This window comes from Numenius arquata, chromosome 2, assembly GCF_964106895.1.
Source record: "Numenius arquata chromosome 2, bNumArq3.hap1.1, whole genome shotgun sequence".
NCBI lineage: Eukaryota > Metazoa > Chordata > Aves > Charadriiformes > Scolopacidae > Numenius > Numenius arquata.
Window position 1 is genome coordinate 40,045,832 of NC_133577.1, and position 25,287 is coordinate 40,071,118.

The following is a 25,287-nucleotide window of genomic DNA, read 5'->3' on the forward strand; positions in this document are numbered from 1 at the left end:
CATAGCTGAAATTCCACCTAAGCTCTAGATTGGGGTGAAGTATTCTGGTATGACTTGGCAATTGTAAACAGCAATTTAAATGTGCCAGGTGCACAAAATGCTGCCAACCCTGGAAGAAGATGGAGTTTTAGACACTACAGCAAGGCAGGATTTTGCATTCTGCCTCAAGTTTTATGTGAAATTTGCAGTCAGTCTAACCATCAAGACATTCAGAGAGAAAAACTAAACTAAAAAAAAATAAATTCTGGACAAAGATTCATGAAGTTGCTGCTGCTCCAGGGCAGTATAAATTTTGTGCAATGTAATTTTTCAGTGCAAGCTCAAAGCCAGTTAGCAAAAACAACTATTTAAAAAATAACCGTCATTCCTTGGACGTTATTACACCTCATTATCACTCATTTCTCCGGGGGCTTCTCGTATCCAGAGGTACACTATAACTATTCAGTGGATTAAATTACAAGAGGGGCCACTGTCTTAGGAGGCTGATAGGCTTTCTATTCATTTCAACATGCTTTTAAACGAAGTGAAAGGCCAAAATGTGTGCAATGCTGAGTCTGCTCAAAGAGAATTTAACTGGGATGAAGCTGTAGGCAGAGATCCTTAGAAACCTGACAGGTGAAAGAGGGACTGAATGATTCATAGCACTTCTACATTTCTACCTGTGTGGAAATGAGAAGTATTTCATTTAACTATTTGGCTTGCTGGTTTAGACATCCTTTTTTTTCCCCCCCCTTCAGCACTTAGGGGCTAAAGCTTACCCATGTTCCATTAAAGTTTTAATCTAACCTCAAAATGACAGACACTAGGGGAAATATATTTGGAAGGCAGAAGTGAGTTGACACTGATATGCCTTTTAAAAATAAGCTCCTTTGTGAAATGTTCATTTATTAAACAAATTGGAAGTGCCTTAATAAGCATTGGGCTATCGGAAAGCAGTTGCCACGAGCCACTTAGTTACATTACGAAGCTCATGCAGATGGCAGATAGAGTGGTACAACCTTTATAAGATTAAAGAGGTGCTGCTGTAGATGTGCCAACATCATTTAAACGTTTTAAGAGCTTGTCTTATTTTTCTCCTCCTAGCAAAGAAATGTTTTCCTTTACTGGTGTTTATCTTCCAATTTTGTATCAATATTTATGGAGCAAAACTGTTCTCTATAAACAATAATTTATAGACACACCAGTTACAAATTACAGTGTCAGATCTTCCTAAGCAGCTCAATAAAGCATTTTCAAGCATTGGACCATCTTAAGGGCTTCTCTAATGCTCTGCATTTCAGAGCAACAGCTTATAGCTACTATGTATATCTATAAAGCAATAAATAATAGGGTTTGAGCTTTCCTTTACTGGGAGGAAAAATCCAGGTCAAGTTCTTAAAGACTTCTATGACTGTTGTGCCTGACCTGTTGCATGGCACAGGCCACCTCTCTGTCTCTTTCTACCTGCTGCTGATTTTAAATCTATTCAGCTCAAAACCTCCTCAGGGCAGAAACCATCTCTTTGTGTGCATTTTTAGAGTGCCTAGAACAACAGAAACCTTACCATTTTTGAAATTATTTATATCCAGTTTTACTGCAAACAACTGGCATAGCCTTTGGAAAAACCACCTTGTTCAACGGGTTTTTCCATGCTTCCATTTCCCCTGAAAATGGCATCTTTCATTAATATTTTAAAGTGGTTTAGGATACTAGGAGAGAAGAAATTAAAGAAGTGCAAAGTCTTATTCGCAGCATGACTACTCATTTTTCAGTTGAATGCTGAAACTAAGGAAAACTTTTAACTCCTAAGAAACATTATAAAGAGATGCTGCCATATAATAGTCATCACATGATGTCTAAATCTTAATAATCAGCTCATCTGTGAGCTCGGTACTTACCACCAAGAAACTGAAGTTACTTACTGCTAGGACAAGAATGACTACACATCAATTTTGGTGCAACACTGACTTCTCGCAGAAGCCAGCAGCACGGAGGCCCTACCAGACCGATTTGAGGCGGGCACAGCTTAAAAAAGTCCTTGATCTAGTTGGTAGGAATGATGGATACCACAGAGCTCAATATGGATCAAGCAGCTGAGTGACCTGATCCAGTTGAAGATGTCCCTGCTCATTGCAGGGGGGTCAGACTAGATGAACCTTAAAGGCCCCTTCCAACCCAAACTACTCCATGATTCTATGACTTGCCCTGCATCTCAGATGGAGCTTTGTTAACTCAGCAGGGACGATATCTCCCGTTACACACCACTCAGTAGCGACCATGGCAGAGGCACGCTCAGAGCCATGTTCCTCAGGCAGTTTTCCCCTTGAAGAAGGGAGACAGGCCTGTCTTTGGATTCATGGTGTTTCACCACAGCGTCCAGCTTCATAGAGCAGATTAGAACTGGTAAGTCCTAGCAAAAGTGGCTTGATGGTATGGGTAAAAAGTAAATTATTCATACTCCTTAGAATAAAACAAGGTCTCAGGCTTCAACAGACTTGTAACCTGAGCTACGGAGCAGCTGCTCTGCACCTTATCTGAAATTCATTAGCCTCTCCTCAGTTACCTTCAACTTCAGAAGCTCTAAGGTGTGAAGCCTGCTCTGTTAGAGAAAGAGCTGCTTAACCTCTCCTCCCCATGAACGCACACACAAGATCACTGCGGATTTGTCAATACGTAGGCACCCTGGGAACCCAAGGCGCTGGAAAGCCTTCTACAGCTCACAGGCACACACACCAGAAGATCTCAAAGCAACTCCTTTATTCTTCCTAACTATATCAGCAGGGACTGGTGGAATTCCTATACTACATAATCTAAGGGATTTTCATCACCATCTAGTTATTCTGCAGAAGGATGGCCACTCTGTGTAATGATTAAACATCCCCCGCTATTAGATGAAAATATTACCCACATGGCAGCATATATTTTTTCCTGAGACGGGCAAGAAATTTGAGAGAAGATGCATCAGAGCTGGCTAAGAGCGGAACACAATGTTGCTTTCAACTGCTCACCGAACATCTTGCCCATTAATTCACAATTACAGCGTTATCCCAGAAATTAAGATGACAAAAATGTTCAGAATGTACAACTTCTGTTTCTGGCCTTGGGCTACAAACATTAAGTGCCATTTCCCCAGCAACATTAAATACTGTGTTAAAAATTTTCAAAAATATTGTGTTAACTAAATATGCTTATTTAAGTCCAAGATAACAGAACACTTTCTATCATATAGTCCATAGGGGAAAAAAAAAAAGATAATTTAGTTTTGTTGCTGATTCCAACTTAGACATACTTTGAACACCCCATCTTAACCACTTTAGTATTTTATTTATCAGGAGAGCTGTTTCAACACAAAACTTTTTGTATGGCTTTTTATTAGTATATTTGTGTCTTTCTTCCCTTATCTTGTTTGATTGCTTCTGAGAAGGTTTCATCTGAGGTTTTTGGCCAGGACACTGTGTTTACAGTATTACAGCTTATAATATACCTAAGGGTCAAAAAAAAATGACAGTATTTTTCCTCTTTATCAATTATGCATATGCTTTTCTGGGAATAATATATGTATCAATAGAGTATATTTGGAGGAGTTTCTTGGCATTCTGGTTACTTGCTATTAAGCTAGGACTGAAAATCAAAATTAATCAGCGTTACCGGAAACCGTTGGAGAGCCGAAGTTCTCTCACAAAACTGTCCCCTAGGGCTCAGCTCCATACCATCAATCTCTTCTATAATCAGCCCTTACTCCACACACAGAAGCTCCAATGCAGAATATGTACTAGAAATCTGTACTGTGGCATCAACAGAGGAAAGCTTTGCCGCAGAATGATTTGATGCTAATTTGTAAGGTCAGTTCCATTTCAAAGATTGGATTTTTATTTTGATTTTTAATATTTCTGTTACCAAAAGTCTACTTGATTCCATTTTCTGCCACTCATCCTGCTCTCCACTCTAATGGCAGCACTTTTCATATCAGTATCTCACAGCGCTTGCTGGACTGCTTAATTAAAAACTACACAGCATCCGTAAGAGTAGGTATACATCAATATTATTCAAGTTTACAGACAGAAAGGTGGAGCTACTTAGAAGTTAAATTAGTTATCTGGCATCTCACATCAAGCAACAGAAGAGGTAGGAATTTTAAAGTGAGTATCTGTGATTTTTCCACTAGAACACCACTTCTATTGTATTTTGTCACGTAAATATTTTAGCCTCTATCCATAGCACAAGTAAGGAAAACATCCAGCCATGTCTCCTTAGATGTTTGACAAGAACTGATAGTTATCTCTGTGATTGGCTTTCACAGCCACAGTCATTATGTTCTCTTCTGTATTTTACATTTAAAATGCCTATGTAGTTACTTCTGCAAGCTTTTTCGCAAAGAGACCAACTACCATTTGCTTTTTCACAGCCTTACTTACTAATGCTAGAGGGTCATTCATTTAAAAGATCTTAATGAGTTAAAAAAAACCCAACAAACCCAAAACCAACCAAACAAAAAAACCCAGCCTCCCCCCGCAAAAAAAAACCCCAAACCCACCCACAACCTATCAGAGGAAAATAATGAGTAAATGATTAAATACATACACTGAAATCTAGACTAGCTCAGAATTAAGTCCTCTGTCATTTGAAATGAAGAATCCAATACAGGACTACTTACAAATGAAAGTAAGCGGGCAGTTCTGTGTGAATTTTAAGACTGTGAGGATCAGTGACATGTTTTTGAACATATTCACCACAGTACAGTTTTATCATCTTCTTTGCTATTTAACTTTAGCAACAGTGTGCTCGCCACAGAACTTACCTAGTTTTTAAATCTACACGCACGTTATTGCTGTGTATTTCTCTGCCTTCAGATGAAATAATTCTTAAGTGTCCAGCTTCTACTAATTACTATTGCTCATGTGGTACAGAAATTGTAAAAAGGAAAAAAAGATCTCTTAAGACTGATATGTTGCAGTTTTTGAGGATCACAATCATCAATACCTAAGATTTAATGTGATAAACCTCTGTGGTTTAGGCATAGGAATGGTGAGAGCAGACTTTACTCTAGCCTTGCTATAGGTAACAATTGTATAATTAATCTTGTCTTTATCTTTTCTTTGATACTTAAATATGCAGAAGACTATGCCGGTCTGACAAGTTAGCATTTTTATTGTTATTTTGTATGTTTCCCAAGACTTCATAAGAGAAATTGGCTTCCCATACAAAGATGCTTCTTTACAGAAAAATTTCTTCTTGCTCAAAACTAAATTGGTTTTAACACCCACAATAGAAGATGACCAGATATTACAAGATGACATATTCCCATTGGGGCTGTGGATTTAGGAAAAAGCTGAGCAGCAAGCTAACAAAAAGCTAAGCCCTAAGACCTTCAGTTAAAACATTCCGTGAAGAGGATTGGGTTCAGCTACATCAAATCCTCTGCACAAACACAAAAGCCAGCTTCTGAAGGAAAACCTTTTGAAATGGCCAACTGTACTGCAGGAAATTCAAAATTTCTCAAGAACTGTAAGAAAAGAGGCTAAGAGAATTGCATGATGTCCCAATTTAACATCTGACATATAAGGTGCATTACTGACTACGTGATGTACTCTAGCTGACGGACTGCACTCAGTGGGAGTCAGGCACGCATTTAAAAGCCTTGCTGAATTGGGTCTGGAAAGTGTAAGTGAGTGAAGTTTACGGAAAAGTTAAGTACTTATACAGGAGCTTCTCTACCAACATTTGTTTTAAGACAATCCTTAATGAACTTATTAGCTTCCCTGTGTTTCACTTTTTTTTTCCCCCCCAAGTTTCCTAAGACAATAAAATTTTGCAAAAAATCTCATTTCAGAAATTATATTTCTCTTCCCAAATATAAAATGCTGCTTCTGCAGCTACTGTCTGAATGTGAAACGACTTTCGTCAACAGGAGCAGAGAAGATTTCAAGTGGTTGAATAACATCTCTAAATGTGTCACTGCTTTTTAGCTGAGTCATGTCAATTAACCATATTCAAGCTCCTACACGCAATTGCAAAATATACTTTGGTATCTAAGCCACCATAGAGAGGCAGCATATTTGAGTTTCTGCTCACAACAGGGTAGGATCAAAAAAGATCATTTTACAAGATCCAACGGTGTGACTTTTCAGGCAGCAGTAACTAGGTCATTTACAACCATCTGTTCTTAGCCTCAGACTCCCTCCGGTCATGACCGAAGCTGTGCAGTAATTAATTTTCACCTGCTAATCAAGCAGAGACACCTCTGAAGGTAATATATCACCCAGGTTCAGTCAGCAGCTTCTGGACTGCTGTGGACGGCGTTTCCGTGAGATTTTATTACCAATAAATGTAAAAAGTTTTCTCTGAAAGAAGACGCCCTGTAAGGCTTCTGACCTGCTCTGTGTACAACAGCCCTGTGAAAGAATAAAGTACTTCTCACCTGATTCTTCAGGCAATGAACAGAGGGTACCTAGGCAATTGCCTCCAGATCTTCAACAAAGAAAGCATTTAGGCACCTTGTTAATTTTGATACAAGAAGCTAGGCATCGAAATGCTTGGAGATATAGACTTAAAAGACATGCTTAAGGTCTCACCGGAAGTCTGTGAGGGAGCAGGGAATTGAATCATGTTTTTAAGTCCTATGTAAGCACTCCAATCACTGTCACATTCTTCCCCCATGTAGCTTTAAACAGGGCAAGTAGCTTACTACAATGCCACTGAAACTTCATCTTAAACTGTGAGAAGATTAATACATAGCTTCAAACCAGAACGGTTGCATTTCATTTGTTCTGAAGACTGATAAAGCAAAACTCTTAATACCATATGCTCTTCAAACCTACCAGCTCTAACTAATGGCACAATTTATACTGAACTTTGGGTTTCATTATGTACATGTTTTCCATGTATATATCTATTATGCTTTACATAAGTTAAAAAAAAAAATCACATTTTTCAAGTGAGTTGATTTTAGCTTCGTGGAATGATCCTGCTTTTAAAAACAAACTTTTGCATTAGCATAGTAATGTTACTTTGACTTAGGTGCTGTAAAAGGAGCCAGAGGAAAAACCCATGTAGATAAACAGCGAAAGAAAATATCTAAAGCTGCCCAATGACAAACAAATAGCAAGAGATTATCATCTAGTTTCTATACCTCTAGTTGTGATTCTGTATCGCAGTACCTTAAGCTCAAGAAAGGTATGATTTATAAGGTGTGAACAATGCACAGCATTCATCAACAGTCCATGTTAAAGAAGGTCAAAATGATAGCTCACAGAAACTATTAGACTATGGATTTTCACTCTCATGAGTATATAACAACTTCGAGCAGTAGCCAGCCAAGTAGGACTGCTCCTGAATTGCAGCAAGGACAGTTCCCAAATTCCCCATATGCAGTATCGTCACAGTGACTGGAAACGGTTGTCAGCTCACCTATACTCAGCTGCAGCCAATCAATAAGATATTTGCAATCCTATCAACGAGGATTAGACATAATTCTAAGGGATATATTCTGTAATCCCTGCTTTTCAAGATGTATGACAACTATATAATACAGCAGAAATGAAGGAACCAGAAAATTACATCCTCAGAGGCTGATTTTTTGTTTAGAAGGTAGTAGAGCTGGTGCATCACGTTCTCAGGCTTGCAGCTGATGCTCCCAGGGTGCAGCCAGGCGGCTTCATGCAGTCGGTTACAGGGGTGGGGTCTAATGGCCACAGCGCCATGCAGACAAGAAATGTAAATGCACTATGCTGATCCAAGTACGGTGAAGTTCAAAACCGGGACCCCACTTCAAATCAAATTGCCTCATCTTTATGAAAAGCAGAGGTCACCCCTGAGCACACATCAAAAATACCTTTTTTGGTGCACAATTTTTTTTTTTTTTTTTGCACAGCTGGAGACAACTGAAAAAAAAGAAAGAATAAACGTACCTATGAAAACTTCTGTGATATGAATTGCACACGTGAAGAGGAAGAATGAGCAGAGCAGTTAGCACCGGAACTCTGACTATGATCTAGACCTGCACCTATAAGCTGTAAATCAGTGCCCATGCACTGGAGACTCACTTCTCCACTCTTCTCTTTTCTCCCAGCAACGTGGTACAAATGGTAACTCAAATACGCTGCCTGACCTTGTCTAAGCATTTATTAAAATGCATGTGGAGAGGGAGAAGGATCACGGGCAGGTCATTCCCAATTCTTAATATTGGTGATATTTAGAAGGGTTTGGGTCACCTAAGTTTTCAGTTCACTTTTAAAAGTACACGTTAGGGTTTACAATGACAAAGCTGAAATGCAGAGAGTGCTGGCAGCGTACGCAGGAGCTGGAAGGACTGTGAGCACCAACATTACTCTCCCCCTCTTCTGCAAGAGAACCAGACCACTGACGGCATGGCAAGACTCAATTATTTTGCTGAAGCTGGTAATGAGCCTCACATTCTCTTTTTCTCAACATGCAACTTTGATTTTAAGCTTTTTGTGTGTGCTATGAGACATGCATAAAGAAAAATGAGTGATATCAGGTAATTATCACAGCAATTGTGATATCTTTACGTAGCACCTCAACAATCAAGGGAAGCTTTTCCTTTTGGAGAAAGAATGTAAAGTGAAGAATATGAAAATTGCCTATATAATGCTGCCACAGGGATGCCTCTCAAATCATTTTATCAGCAAAAAGGAAGCAATGTCTGCTGGGAACAGATAAGGATCACGTTCTAATTTTAGCACTTGCAGTTAACTCATTCCCAATGGAGTTGCACTTACCGTGAGAAGGTTTCTAACTGCTTCAGCACTGAAAGGAAACAAGCATCGAGTCATTCAACTGCAGTTCTATATGCAAATATGCTTTTTGGCCCATGAAGGGAAAGCATATGGAATCTGCTGCTATAACCCATTCAGTCTAACATTTCTACACATTTCTTATAATGCAAATGCTGAGAAAAAAAATTTCATTTTCCACACAGTGTTTTATCTGTCCCTATACAAGTATGATCATTAGCATGCACGTGCATTCTGCTACGGACACAGCATGTGTATAGGAACTGTATGCACACTGCATACCTAGAACTGGTAAGAAAAGTTTTAATTAACAGATTCATTTCCCCTGACATCTAACGGCTATATTACTGATTCTATTTACAGATTATGATTATGTCTTATATAACTCAACAGATATTAAGCTGATATATTACTTTTTTATTAAATTTCTGGAGACCATAATATGAACTGGCCCATTTTTTCAATTATTATTTAACTCCCAGAATGGTGACTCAGTATAAAGAATTTAATTTCACACAACATAGTCATTTTCTCCATTAACCTCTGACAGAGCCTACAATAGAATCCACATCACAGCTAGTCAACAAAAGGGGAATAAAACCCAGAAAGCTTCCTTATAGCGCAGGTGATCTAGTACAATGTCCTGAATAAAATTTTTTTATAGTTATGAGAGTTTTGCTTTATCCTAAAGCATGCACTTAGTGCTACGAGAATCCTAGCAGCTAATACCTAAGTGTATTAAAAAGAAATAAGGAGACTCCCTCGGTGAGCAGTGATAAATGTAAGGCTCTTTAAAGAGTGATTTTTCAATGAATTGTGTAAACAGATTTGCACTTTAGAATAAAATCTTGAGCTAGCTATTTCACAGTAGGGAATGAGAATTCCTTTTTCATTCAAAAAGGGTAAGAATAAAGAAAAATACAAAAAATGTTAAATCCAGCAAGTTCAACACAAAATTATGATGTAATGTCAAGGTAAGTGTTCTTGCACTGTCACCTGGTTTTCTGCCTAGATCCCTGCTGTGAGCCTGTGACTGCACAGAGATGTGGAAATCCCAGGTGAGCTGGGCTCACACAGGCATGAGGAAGGTTTCTGAATGGAGAGTGCAGTCACTACAGATGAAATAGCAAAACTGGGGACCTCCGTATCTATTGACAAAATACACTGAGCATGCTGATAGGTATTCAGGAAGGGGATCTACATATATAGATATATATTCAGGAAGGGGATCTACGTATAGATGTAGATCAATCAAGAAATTCATACGGGTGATTCCTTCATGGCACTAATATGTCCCTTCCCCAGACTGGCAGGGGCTGTAACGACTGGGGCTCAGCACCGTGCTAATATGCACCCCAGCTTTGCAGAGGCCTGAGTGCTTGGAGAAAGGGCAATACAAATGGGAACTATCCTGGCATTTTTCTCCAGATGTGCAGAGGAGGAGGAAACTGCAGGGGAGAAAACTGCATTCAAATAGCTACAACTTAAAAAAAAAAAAAAATTAAAAAAAACCTCAGATGTATGAGGATGCACATTACTGCTGATACAAAGTACATTCCTCTTCTACTCTGCAGAGCAGATCAGCACCTAAAATACTTTGAACTTCACATGTAAACTCCAGTATTTTTGTTTCAATGATACATATGCTCACACGAAATTTTAAGCATACCTGCTGACACCGATGAACTGTGGTCAGAGTGAAGAGTACTGCCCTAAAATTCTAGGGTAAATTTAAGGCTTACCTTGGAAAGCTTAGATGATATCTAATTTCTAGAATTATTTTCACTGTTCTCAATATTTAGCTCCCTACTCTTTCATCACTACATATATCTGGAATCTCTCAGCAATTAGATACGCAATCTTTAACTTTACAGAAATATGACTGGTGCTTAAATTCAGAGGGGGAAGGATGATAATTTCTTTTAAAATATCTTCTAAAATGGAGCTATAGGCATAAATACATATATTCACCTTATCTATTGATAGATAAAAAAATTTAGAAAGCTCAAGTTTCGCATCTTTGGCCTGGTCAGCATGAAATACACTAGCACTTTATTTAGTTTAGCAGCAATATTACATTTTTTTTCTCAACCAACTAATTTTTTTAGCTAAATGTCTGAGAAAATTTACCCTCTAGACTCCCTACTTGATGTTTTATAGAAATATGCATCTTGAACCTTAACTCACCGCACAAACAAAAATTTTTTAGAAGAGAGAAATGAAAATTGTTATGGACAGTTGCGAAACTTTATACTGAAAAATATTTTCCCTTTTGCAGGCTGTAATTATATTGAAAAATAATTTTCCTTTTGCTGTAATTAGCATGTGTCATGGCAACCCCTGGTATCAAGACAGGCTGGGGAATGAAGGTATTGAGAGCACCCCTGAGGAGAAGGACTTGGGGGTACTGGTAGGTGAAAAGCTGGACACGGGCCGGCAATGTGCGCTCACAGCCCAGAAAGCCAGCCGCATCCTGGGCTGTGGCAAAAGAAGCAGGTCAAGGGAGGGGACTCTACCCCTCTGCTCTGGCGAGACCCCACCTGGAGTACTGTGTCCTGTTTGGGGCCCCCAACATAAGAAGGACATGGACCTTCTGTCTGCTCTGTTGGAGCAGGTCCAGAGGAGGTCCACAAAAATGATCAGTGGGATGGAGCACCTCTCCTATGAGGACATGTTGAGAGAGTTGGGACTGTTCAGCATGGAGAAGAGAAAGCTCTATGGAGACCTTATAGCAGACTTCCAGTACTTGAAGGGGGCTTCTAAGAAAGATAGGGACAAACTTTTTAGCAGGGCCTGTTGTGATAGGACATGGGGTAATGGCTTTAAACTAAAAGAGGGAAGATTTAGACTAGATAGAAGGAAGAAATTTTTTACAATGTGGCTGGTGAAACACTGACACAGGTTGTCCAGAGAGGGGGTAGATGTCCCATCCCATCCCTGGAGACATTCAAGGTAAGCTTGGCTGGAGCTCTGAGCAACCTGATCTAGTTGAAGATGTCCCTGCTCATTGCAGGGAGGTTGGACTAGATGACCTTTAAAGGTCCTTTCCAACCCAAACTATTCTATGATTCTATGTGCCTGTCTTCCATGTGTTTTAATGACCAGACACACATGATAAAACACACATGAACCAGATGCAGCATGAAACAAGTGCCCTAAAGAATGAGTTGTTACCTTGACTCAAATGGGATGGTTATTTCTGAGCTGAGTATTCAGAACATATTTAAACATCTAATGGCTGCAAACTGGCAACTGACTTTTTTTCTTTTTTCCATTCTATGGCAGGGCTAGATAAATTGTTTGCTTCTTTTTCACAGATGTCTCCTCCCTAGATATCTCTTCGCATTGCAATTATATTGCATCCAACTGAGTCACAGTCATGTTCAGCTGTGTGAACTCCTATCACAGGACAGGCTGGCTGTCAGGGACTAACGTCCATTCCCTCTTCCTCCTTCTTCTCTCAAAGAGCAGAACATTTAATTGTTGTCTTGGGCACCAGTGCATTCCTAGCAGCAGAACCAGGCGGTTCTTTCCACTTTGAGCTGCAAAGGCTGGAGGCAAGTGAGAGCTGAGAGGAGAACAAGCTACACCGTCTCTTCTAAACAATCTCAGAGTTAAGGTGGAGGAAATTCAAAGGATCAAAGGAAAAAGTTAGAAAGGAAGAAAGCACGCCTGAGGTAGGGGAGGAATCCATGGGGATGGCATGGGGACAGGGGTGGGGAGGGAAATAAAAAAGGAAAAGCCCTGTGAGAGAGAAGGAACAGATCTCATGTGAAATAGAGCTTCAAAGGATAAAAAGTTGCTGTCTTCCATTAGTCACACTTTTGAAGATTAATGTGAGTGAGGCACTATTACTCCTTGTCTGTTGCCAACATAGAAGGAAGGTGCGTGCATATGTACTGACACTGAACCTACGGTGTTAGCTCTGGTCAGACTGGAAACGGCTGTACTGGGGTGACTCAACTCACACCAGTCCTGGAGCACTCCCTCTGTGCTTCTTCAGCACTGGCCACTGTGATGCAGCACGACATTTTCAGGCACCTCCTTGTTTGAGGGAGTATCAATGAGGTCTAAATGTCCTATGCTCCCCATATCAGGAGATTTCAAATGGTACTCTTTAAATGATTTGGAGAAGAGTAGCAGAGGACTAAGCCCCTTGTTCACCTACCACTGTGGATGTGGAAGGAGATACAGTGCAAGTTCTGCCTTGTTGCCTGGCCTGGGCAAGACATCTGCAGCCATGGGAGTGGGGAGGGGGATTCCCTGGGATGGGAACAGGCAGGGCTGCCATGGATGAGTGATTTGCAAAGGCAGGACTCATGTCATCATACTTTGATCACCTAGAATTTAAACATCTAGTCTAGGCCAGTTGCCTGGGCTACCTCTGAGATCAGTGGGGAGAGACAAACACTGTCAGCATAGGATTTACCTCATGCTTTGACAGGCACTTCTCTATAATAATTGAAAAAAACACTGAAAATTCTAAAACTTCTAAAGGTTACCAGTCTCGCTTTGAGAGTATAATCACTAGGGATTAGTCTGATACTACTTAGCTCTTTGCATCAAACAACTCTCGAAAAAGTGAATGCTATCAATCTTTTCTACATATCACAAGCCTAAGAGATCATCCTTCTACCACTCTCTCTGAACTGTTGCATTCCTCATAGAAAAGAAAAATGCAGTGCCATATTTAATTGATCTTGAAATAACCACAAAATTGTCACGTACTAGTATTTTGACTTCCCGAGCTGATCTACCATAAATGGGACTAAATATGCACATTTTCATGGGTTAGCTCTATATTTGCATATGTTCTTCCTTTTCCCTCATTTTATTATTTACATTTTTGTTCAACTACCAGCTTTTCTAGGCTTGTGAAACTATCACAGAAGCGAGAAGCAGTCTGATGTTACTTGCTGTAACAATCGCCTTGCTTAAGCAAGATTTGAAAGGTTTTTAAATAACAGGCCCAGCAACCACAACTTAAAAAAGCAGACTGTAACTTCTTGACTTAGTCTGAATTAAATCATGGAATGGCTAGATCTTAATAGGGGAAGAAAAGAACAGAGGAGCCTCCAGAAAACTAGTGACTCTTCCGTGATATCAAGCTTTACTGGGAAAAGCAAAAGCTCATTAAATTTTACCAATTAATCTGTAAATGCAAGACTGAAAAACACGATCATCTTAGTTGCTGTTAAAGGAAATAAACTTCTAGCCTGGAAAAGATGCTATCTGCTGTATATTTCTCCATTGTGTGCTATATATTTTTCAAGGTCTGAAAACTGTGGATGCATTTACATTTTGCTGAACAATCAGAGGTGCCTTAAACTTCTTTGTATATGAACTACAATTAGTAACAATAAAAAAAGTTCTAATCTTTGCCACAGAGAAGTAGCCCTGACTGAATAAATCATATTAGTGAAATACTGGTAATATTAGCATGGAAGAGATGCTAAGTTGGGTGTAAGTTTTGATGTAACATTGCTCTTCATTGTAATGCAACCTCAAAAAGTAACGTCAAAAACTGTTACTCAAATAGTGGATAAATAACATGTATGCAGTGAAGCCTCATTCCCTGCTTAGATTTAATTTCTCTTACCTGGTCTCTTCTGTAGCTATAAAGAAACCATCATCTGAAGCATCAAGCCAATTTTGCCTCTGTCTCTTGATCACTGGGACGGTGCTTGTCTTAATGGCACTTGCACTGGCTTGCAAGGCCTTACCATTAGTCATATGAACATGAGGAGCAGCATGCTGAAATCATAATAAAACGGAAAGGTATTTGCTGGAGAATAAGCATAATTCTGTTAACTAATTCTGCCGTAAAGAGCAGTCTACACACAGCACCCTCCTCAAAAACCAGCAAGTCTTCCTCAACCAGTACCTGGGGGTCAGAAAACACCTTGTGAGCATTGACATGTTTTACCCACAGGTCTTAAAGCTCTGTAAAAACTAAATTAACTATTGCTAATGCAATTTTATACAAAAAGAAACTGAGGCGTGAATCAATGCCATGAACTAAGCAGTTCCGCAACAGAAACCCGTTGTTTTTAGGAGAGAATTCATGTTTTCTAAGCAAAAACCCAGCATCCCAACCAATGAGATGAGAGAGCTGTTTTTTTAATTCAATTATGGCATTAGTCTAATTTTTAAAAACCCACACTTCACTCTTCATAGTTCCATACTCTGTCTACCTTTTAAATAAAAGTCACTGAACAAGACAAGTGGTTTGGTCCTGCTGCTGACCTAAATGGAAGCAGAGTAACAAGGTTGATATTGCCTTGCTGGTGCCATGATTCTTAGGTTTACTTCATCAGTCATTACATATTAGAGCTGACCGCAATATGGCTGCATTCATTTTAATACAGATAACATTGAACATAGACCAATGCACTAATTTTCCACTAAACCTTTACCTGAAATAAGTATACAAGAAGAAAGCAAGTACTCAGATCTAGTGAGAGAAGCTGCCTTCTGATATATGAAAAGGGGAGACCAAAAATAATGTTTTCTATATCATCTATAGGTAACATTTTGGAAGAATATCCCATGACAAATATATTAGCAAATTTGAATCTTGCTTCCCACATGACTAATTATCAGCAGGACTAACAAATAACACTATTTGATTAAAACAGATACAACAGAAGACCTTATACAAAGATGAAAGTATGCTTACTTTCTCTCACATGGATTCCAGACCATGTTTTCTTAGGAAGAAGTACTATTTTCATCGTGAAATAATACCAGTATTCCACATTACTGGCAACATTTCTGTAATATCCCTAAAATGTGCACAATGCTGCACATTCATGGGAGTACCCTCTAATTAGGGGACCAATTCCACAGCCACTGAGTAAGGAATGGGCTGGTAGCATCCACAAGAACTAGCAGAACAAAATGCAAAACTCATCTCTTACATCATGTCATTAACATTAACAGCCAAAAATAATGAGCAAGGACCTAATTTCTTCTGCACAATTCTCACACTCATATTTAATGCACCATATTCACTTTATGCCACAACTTTCAACATACCCCAAACCACACCATTTGCTCCAGTCAGTAGGAAAAATTTTATGCATCTGATGAAAAATTCCAGTGTTGATTATTTTAGTGCAAATAACTGAACAATCTCCCCTATTACTTCTTAGGTATGATGTAAAAAAATACCAAACAACAAAAAGAGCAACATCAAATTTGAGGGAGTCACATGTAACTCTTACTTAGAGCTAAACTACTTTCCTTTGTATTAGAAACAAATAAGTTTTATGGATTTAGTAGTTGTTGCACAAAGGGCTCTAAATCTATCTTTGTAGTCCCTCTAAATATTTGCCTACTTTTTTCCATTTTTTTATTCAGTGTCAGGATTGCAGTTTGGTTTTCACATTTTCTATATTGGCTTTGGTGGGGAGGAAGAACTAAAGGATGTGCTACTAGAAGTAATTCAGCTGTTACTGACAATAAATTCAGGACAAAATACATAGTTTGGATGAAATTAGAAATTCATAAAGGTATTTAACTGATGATATCTTAGTGTACAAAGTGGATAGTGCTCAAAAAGTGAATAAGAATTCATGCATGGAAAACATTACCACACATCAGATTTCAGACTAATTATTTGCATCTGGCAATGAGCAGTGCTATATGTTACAGCTATATGTTTCAAGGTCTCAAACCGCAATTTTTTGCTGTGCTTTCCCAGTCAGACATGGGTTTAAGTTATCAAATATAATGGTTTATATCTTTTCCCAGGCTCCTTTCTAATACACCATTGAATGTTTCTTTTACTCAAGACAACATGCACAGGCAAAAAACGTGCAGGAAATGTACAAGGTACAAAAAGTGTATTTCCTATGGCATAAACTCTGAAGAACAGTTAAGCCTGATGGGAAAAGTGTGTGCTTTTCATAATACTTTTTCCCCTGGCAGAGACAGATGCAGTTACGAATTCTGAACTTCTGCTTTGTCTACTTTTATTAGACCCTAACTCTTATTTCAGGAAAGAGATAACATTAGAGAAAATGGTGTGAGGGTTACAAAATAATCTCATTTCTGCTGCATCATACTGGTTAGAATTTTCATTTTTATTTCCCTTCTCCTCTGATCCTTCCAAACTCTTTGAAGAAAATAATTACATTTCACTTAAGGACAATAGAAAATAAGATCATTGTTCTCCAGTATATGCCAGGGACCACATTATCTTTAATTTCTAGTTAAACAAAACAATTGAAGTTCTTGAGTAGAAAATCAGTTCATTAGTTCCTCTCAAAAATGTATTTATCACTGTGTATAAAAATGAGCATTCAACATCACTGTCATGCTAATATCAACACCAAGAGCAAAATGAACTTTCATACAAAGTACTTGTAAACTGGTTGTTTGTTTGTTTTTAAAATTATGATGATTTTATATTTTCCCCCTCTAGCACACAGTTACACTAGAAAGGTTATGAAAGCCTCAGGAATACTACCTGTACTACTACAGAAGCCCTATTCATTCAAAACCTCTGCATGCAGAAAGCTCCAATAATTTACCATAACGCTGCCACGTGCAATTAGCAAGTGGCATTTTGATTTTGAGTGTGAACATCACTAATAAGCTGTGCTGTGATTTTGCAACAAAACCACATTAAGAGTCTGCATACCAGTAGCAGATCACATAGCAGCACCTGAGAAGCAAGAGCTTTACCCAGCATTTGCTAACTGTGTGTTGGACAAATCCTCCTCCCTCCTGAGTGACTTCCTTTGTCCCATGCTTTTCCTCATCTCAATGTGGATATGTACATTGAGATCTCTTGTATCACAGCGTTATCTGGGAAGAGTTTCACCTCCAAACAGGAGGTCTACACACTGCAGACTGCACACATTCTCAGAGACCTCTGAGACCAAATGCAAACTTTTCAAGGTCTTCAACATGGAGGAGTTCATGGGAAGACCATTTGTTGTAATGTCTTCACAGTTTCACCAATCCCCTGCTAAAAGATGTCTCTGCAGGAACCATTCTCAGGTATTTCACTCCCAGGTTCAATTTTTGAGAGTTGCAGGGGCATCAATTTCCCATTTGCATACACAAATATTCATTTCCCACTGAGCAACTGAGACACCTCCAGCGTTCAATGAATGCAACAGTCTCTCCCATGCAGAAGCAATTTAAGAATGTGTTTCTCTCTGTTAAATCTTCAGGAAGCAGCAGCACTCGTTCAATCAGTTGCTTAACTGTAAATGCATAAGACTCTTCTGTGTCTGAGAAACAGAGGAATTAGCTGTATAGCGTCACTTTACATGTGGTATGTGCTGTAGGGGAAGTTACCAGTCCAACAAAGTTTGAATACTGTTCCAAAGACACCTAACAAAGATACTCCACGAACACCTTATATTAAAGTGGCAACTTAAGCCAGCATCTATATTACAGAGGGTAAATCTGCTATCCTCGCTAGCTCCCAAAGGAATTTCAAGGACAAGGATACTGAAATGCATGTTGGAAAGTCAAGGGAGGAATCCTGTACAAATTCAGTAATGGGACTCGGACCCCAAATCGCAGTCAAGGCTCCTGTCTGTAAGTTTCTCAGCTTGTACTTGGATATAAATGGCCAAGCACTTATTCACTGAGTGCCACCGAAGCATCTAAAAAGACATCCAGCTTTGAAATAAATACATAACATTAACAAGCATTGTAAGCGTAAAACCTAATGGTGAATCTTTATGCTGTGGCTGAGAGAATGTTTAAGTGGGTTATCATAAATTCCTAAGTGGACTTGAATTTATGATCTTCCCCATCCTTTCAGAAAGAAAAAAACACCCAATTGCATTTTTAAAATTTTTGTTGCATCTTTAAACAAAAAATCAAATCAAATCAAACAGAGTAAAAGCAGTTCACTATAGGGAGGAAAAAAAAATCATGAGAAGAAATCAGCCATGTTCAGATGATTGGTAATAATATATATTAATTGGTTCAATATATTTTGTGTTGACCTAATTATAATGGGATATAGTGTAAAATAAGTGTAGGATTACATTTAATAAGTTAAATAAGTTTGAATCGGGTATTGATTCTCTTTTGCCGCACCTGGAGTGTTCTTACTTGCAAAGGCGTTAGCTTGATATTTCTAATAAGCGTCAAGGTTTGGGGCTAATTTAGTTTATTTGTTGATAGAGATTTGAGATGAATATAAAAATTACAAAACATAGTCTCCACACAGCATGGAGTCACCAACGGTGATACTAGTATGCAGGCACAGGTTCCTTTTGGGTATTGCATTTCATTTAAGAAACCTGAAGGCTATTAAAAAAAAATATATATTTTCAAACAAAAGATCATATACAAGAAATTAGCAAATAGTCAACACAAGTATTACTTTTGAACCTGCTGATTTTCTACCAAACCTTTCACAAATCACCTATGTAACACTGAAAATCCAAGTCAGTAACTTTTCTGTGCAAGTGGGGGAAATAACCCAAAAAATCCAACCCCTTCTTCCCCCCAGTTGACTTTCCAAAGAATCTGCTAAAATACTACAATGTTTATAGCCTCTGTATTTCACTGAAGTTACACAAAAGCTGAATAAACCATTTCTTTAAAAGAAATTCTTAAAAAGAATTTTTAATGAATTAATTATTTATAGAAATCAGTAATGAAAGACTAACCTAGATGCCTATCCACAGAATAAGAGGAAATTTGTTTATAGTTAAAACATAGAAGATCCCCTCCCTCCTCCCTAGACCCTTAAATTTTTTTCTAGTTTTTCACTTTTATGAAAAAGAATCTGAAACAAAAACCACGGAGCCATCGTTGTATTTAAATACACAAGAAGAATTCTTGTAATGTTCTCAGAAAAACTGCACTTTTTCCTTAGCAAAGTACACTCTATTCATCATTGGCTTTGATTTTAATATAAATCGTAATCTTCAGAGACAAGATCAGATTTAATGCCTGCCTTATGTTATTCCACCACCTATAAATGCAACTTAAAAGGAGTTCAAATACTTTGCCTTGGTAAGACACAAGCTTTTTTACATCAAAGCGTCCAAAGCAGTATACAGGTTTGCTGCTATACCTCTCACATTCTGATTGACTAAAAATCATGCTTTAATGTTTTATCTGTTACAATATCAACCACAATATATCAGAAAAGGGGGACTTTATTTCAGACTAATTATTTAGTGCAATAGTCATTACAAAATGGATCTCAGTAGCATTGCTTTACTATGTCTGTATTGAATAGATAATCTCATACTGTTTCTAATGCAAGGAATAGTATATTTTCTGCCTCTACTGATGTATTCTACCTACTAATTGGAGAGTAAGAAATTTTCCATTACACATTCAGTTATGCTTAATTGCAGAGAAAAGTGGACATATTGTTATAACCTTTTCACACTAAACAATACTTATTTTAATTGTACTTTTCATTTATTTAAGTGCAATGGACAATTACTGCACACTGACTGCAGAGCAACAGTCTGAGTGACGCAAGCTGTTAGCAGAGAGATCTGGAGAGGTCCACAACAGAGCAACATTGACAACACAAGATATTTAAAAACCTTTCTCCTATCTCTTTAAAGCTTGGCTATGTTTTGGTGTGGTCACATTTTATATAGGCAAAACCCCATTTCTTTGCGTTGGTTTTTAAAGCTATTTTGATACATTAATGGAAAAGAGAGACCGACAAAATGTGTTATCTTCAGAGTAAAATTACTAGGAAAAAATTTAAAGGGAAATGAAGAGTGAAGTTTTCACCAGCTTCAGCATTAACCTCTAGCTCTTTTCCTGACACCAACACAGAATTAGAAATGAATACTGAAAAAATTTTCAATCCCTTCCAAAATTTTATAGCAGACGAATACGGTTAAATAACTTTAAGCATCTTATTTTGAAATGTCTCTGTTGAAACAAACAAGGATTATATAGCATCCAGTAGAAAACATCACTTTTCCCAGACATCTCTCTACTGTTTTGACATTTTGTGATCTGTAGTCTTTACCTATTTATTATCCATTTGCACTGGATTCTTAATGACTATTGATGATAAAGGCAATGAACTAAATTTATCCCTTGTCCCCTGTTGAAGTGTCTGTGTAGGAATTTATACGTCCTACAAATCCTGTACATACAGAAGAAGTAATAAACTTGAAGGGACACGCTGAAGACTATAGGAATGAAAACAAACAAGCTCACATTGTGTTTTGTTGGGGTTTATTCTAAAATTTCAAAACTCGCCTCAAAGATTGATCTCTTTTCCCAGAACTCCCAAAAGTAGAAATATCTACAGGACAGGCATGAATCATTCCCAGTCGGAGAAAGGTTTTCTTTATGTGAATTTTTCTTCAGTCCTTATCTAACTTTTATTAGGAGTTTGAAACAAAGAGACCAATAAAATTTCTCACCCTATAAAAACCCAAGATAGAAACTAAATCCATGACATTTTTATGCATAAAAGTTTTTAATCTCATTTTTGAAGATGTAGCTGTCTGTTTAAACATTTTTCTGCAACCCAAACTATCAAACTCAAGGTAGAGTCAAACACCGGCCTCACAGGAATGTGATCCAAGAAATTACTCAGCTATTGTTTCGAACTCTAAATGTGCTCTGACACACGTGATACACACAGAATGCAAGGGATTTTTATCAACATTAATTTGACATAATTAAAAAAAAAAATCAATTAAACGTAACACACAGAATTGTAACTGGATTTTTCACCTATTCAAACTGACAGCACTGGTATTTCTTAAACTGTTCAACCTCACTTTTTTTCCAAGATTTCCCATGAAATATGGTGACAGACTGACTCATTTTATCTCTACAGTGATACCGGACTTCAGAAGAAAGCATGCCAGCGGCTTAGGATACCACTGCATCCACTTTGTTTTCAAAGGAAAAATCGTATCTATAGACAGACCGATACCTATAATTTCCTCTATACTTACCATTATTGTTCTTGTATGGCTGGACGATTCTGGAAAACAAAAGAACCACAGCATATTAGAGTATTGTCTTTATCCATAAAAGCCCCATTTTCTGACGCTCACCCCGAAGGCTGAGATGCTACTGTTCAGCTACGACAACGAACGTATCAGAAATGCAAACTGGAGAGATTTCTCATGAAACGAGCATGAGAATCATCTTCGGTCCTGAAAATGTAGGACCAGCTATAGTATGCTGTTAACAGCACTCATTCTCTTTGCTTAATTATCCTCTTCTGCAAGAAAATATAAAAATGGAACTAATTCATAATTCATGTTTCAAGAAGTGCTTTTTTTTTTTGATTTTGCTTTTAACATATGGCATCATTTAACATGGATGATTAGCTCTGGAGAAAAAAAAATTACAAATAGAACCAGTATAATTCCTCTACTATTCCCACTTCAAAAAGCTTTGTAAAACTAGACAATCCTTTTTCTGAGAATTTTAACATGGATTCTCAGTTTGAAATTGACAAACTATATTGAGAAGCATAACATCCAGAAATCTTAATTATTCTCTCCTATCTGATAAATCAGGAGTCAGTCAACTGAACTCATGGTCATATTTATATAAAACTGCTGAGGAATCACGACCGGGCCAATAGCTAACATAGACTTCATCCTGCTGTTTGAACTAAATTACAGTTGTTTTTTTTTTTTTACCCCAAGGACAGAAATCTTATCTTTTTTGGCTTTAAAATGCTACAGTTGCTATATTACTGCTATATTCTTATTTGAAGCAGTATAACTAAAGTAACGAAACATCCTTCTTACCAGTAAAAAACACTGCAAGAAAATTTGCTGCTAATCTGTAAGATGCAAGATGATACTACTAGTAACCCCCTCAGACTTGCTCAAAAATTTGTATAAGACATCATATCAGCTATAGTACAAAGATTTCTTAAGGAAGAGATATGTAGCAACACTATATGCAATTCTGGGTAAAATGTACACAATTCTGCACAAAGTCAATCATCAGAGTCTGAATTCTACAAGTGAAATAAACATAGAATAATTACAGTGGGTTAGTTATTCTTGCTCCAGTTTCAAATTGCAATTCTTATGGGGTTCCAACTGGCATTACTTACATAAAGAAATCTCCAGGGGTTTTGTTATCATTAAAAATAGTATTAAAGAGATTAAAAGGATATGAAAAAGAATAGCTGCACATCTGTTTCTGAAAAAAAATGGTAATTACATCCTCAAACTGGTGTTTCTCTTTCATTTTGAGGAGTCATCTTAAACAGTCTGAAGGTATAGTTCAATCACCAATAGAAACAAGAGACAAGCTATTTTAAACCTCTCAAACTATCTAGAAGCTGCAATCCAACATGCAGCAGTAACCGCTGTTACCTAGTTTACATTTAGATTTTCACAAGTCTTAATCCTTAATCAAATCTAATTAAAAAAAATAATAATCAACATATGTATCAATAACTTCCCATCGATAAAGGTTCTGTAATGTGATAATCTACCTAAAGCCACCAGTTTTTTTAGTTGTGAATTCCTCTGCCATCCTCCATTTCCTCCCTCTTTTCCTTCACAAAAATTATCATATACAAAAATACATTTAGGTCACCAGTCCTCCAGGTAAGTTTTAAACTGGTAGTTAAAAAATTTAATACTGTGAAAGTCTACTGTTTCCTGATACATTCCTGAATATATTTGGCACTGTTATAAAGTAAGAGAATATCACAGTAGAGTGAAGAACTCTATAATCTGTTCAATTTTTATCTTCACAGTAAAGTTATTTTCGTTATTACAAGTTTATCTATTTTTTTTGACATCCCAGTGAAATAACATTTTGGGACTTGAATGTTCCTGAGAAAACCCAGAAACTGCATTCATGAGGGTATAACCACCTGAATAACTCTTGAGACAAGGACTCATCTCATTTATAAGCCCAACTACCCAGAAAAAAAAACCCCAACCAATCTATCTCCAAAAGCACAACTGCATATCCTGAGGAATCCTCAACTTAAGCAGAATTATCAGGTTAAACAAAAAGGATGGGGGTTCTTCACTCTTGAAATATAGAGAAGATACATTATTACACAGTCACCCCCAAAAAGATCAAAGTGGACAAACAAAAATCCACCTTTTTATGCTCAGATACTACAGTAATAAAATTTTCCCTCTTACTCAGAGGTGTTATGCTTTTGGCATAGTTTTATATGCCAAATCTATAAAAAAAATATGCTTAGCCATGATTGTCCCAGTCACCCTCTCAGTTCCACAGACTACTGAGTGAAAGACAGAATATCTCCCCCTAAAGGGAACTGAGGAACAGCTGAATGTACCTGAAGGCTGCTAAACAACACATTTTTGAAGAATACTTTATATGCAAGGCCAATGTTAACTCCAGGATATTACCATATTGATAACCTATTAATAAAACCAAGCAAAGAAGTGAAGAAAGATATTTGTAAAGTAATCTCTCTGTTATATTATATAAACATTTTGCATATCATTTTCTTAGCTTTAATTGCTGTACATAGTGAAATACCATCTAATTTGCCAAACATTTTTTATAAAGACCTGAGTATATTAATAAATACAAAGCTATGGAAAGAACTGTTTGATAGCGAAGAGTACTAATTAAGGTGCCATTGTTACACAGTTTAAACTTTTACATACTCTGATACCCAAATATTCAGATTTTAGAACTGAGGAGACACTGATTTCTTCCAGAAAATAGATACACCCTGATTTGGCAGGATTCTGACCAATTTTTCTGCATGAACACACACCAGCCAATTCTGTAGAAAACTTTGCTTTTAAGTAATGCAAGTAAGGAAGAAAGCCCTTGCTTCCAATTAAAAAAGCAGTCATGCAGTATTCAAAAAGGCGTCTTATAAAAGGTCTACACACCCGTGCAACCTCCAGTGCAGCTTGAGAACAAGGGAGCTCATTTAAAAACCACAAATGACTTGGTTTCAACAGAACGGAAGACAAAACTTTGAATTTTCAGCTTTAGCTGCCAAGTTTTAGAATGTCTTAGGGAATTTAAATAACCAGGCTCTGAATCTCAGTCGACACTTGGTTTATAAATGAGTTATAGCAAATGATTTTGTGCAAGGCAATAATCTGTACTTGCATTTCTTCCATACCAGAAAACTTCAAGACACAGAATGATTCTCTCCATATGGCTGGTGACGTGCTAGTGAAGGGGATTACTCCACTTTGAACAGAAACGGTCACACAACATCACTAACAAGAGGCTTTGGTGACGTGATGTGACTAAATTACAGTAAAAGCAACTCCAATATTGACAAGATGTTTAGAAGTTTATTATTGTGAAGAAACTGACGCACCAATGGCAGAAACTGCCTAAGATGCTCATAGGCTTTTTCTATAACATACGTATTTGAACTCAAATAGAAACGAGTAAGTTGTAAAAAAGAAATTTCTTCACATTAGAAGTTGCTTTATCAATCATAATGACCAATCAAGTGCTTCTCCCTGTTTATGGGCGCTAGGAGACTATAAAAGTTCCCCCTGTAAAACCATTTAAGGCTAAATCAGAAAAAGTCCACTGCTAAGGGATGGTGCCAGAACAGAATTATTTCAAGTTTACATATTATTCCTCA

At 37.6% G+C, this 25,287-nt stretch overlaps 1 protein-coding gene across 1 annotated transcript in view; it reads right to left on the reverse strand.

Annotated features, from left to right (window-relative positions):
* Positions 1–25,287, reverse strand: part of MTA3 (metastasis associated 1 family member 3) — a 138,001-nt gene that overhangs the window by 3,924 nt on the left and 108,790 nt on the right. Inside the window, exons 17-18 of the mRNA XM_074163119.1 lie at positions 21,662–21,690; positions 14,332–14,486 (exon numbers count right to left, since the gene is read on the reverse strand). Of these exons, the coding sequence (XP_074019220.1) occupies positions 14,332–14,486; positions 21,662–21,690 (184 nt within the window). The remainder of the gene's footprint in view (positions 1–14,331; positions 14,487–21,661; positions 21,691–25,287) is intronic.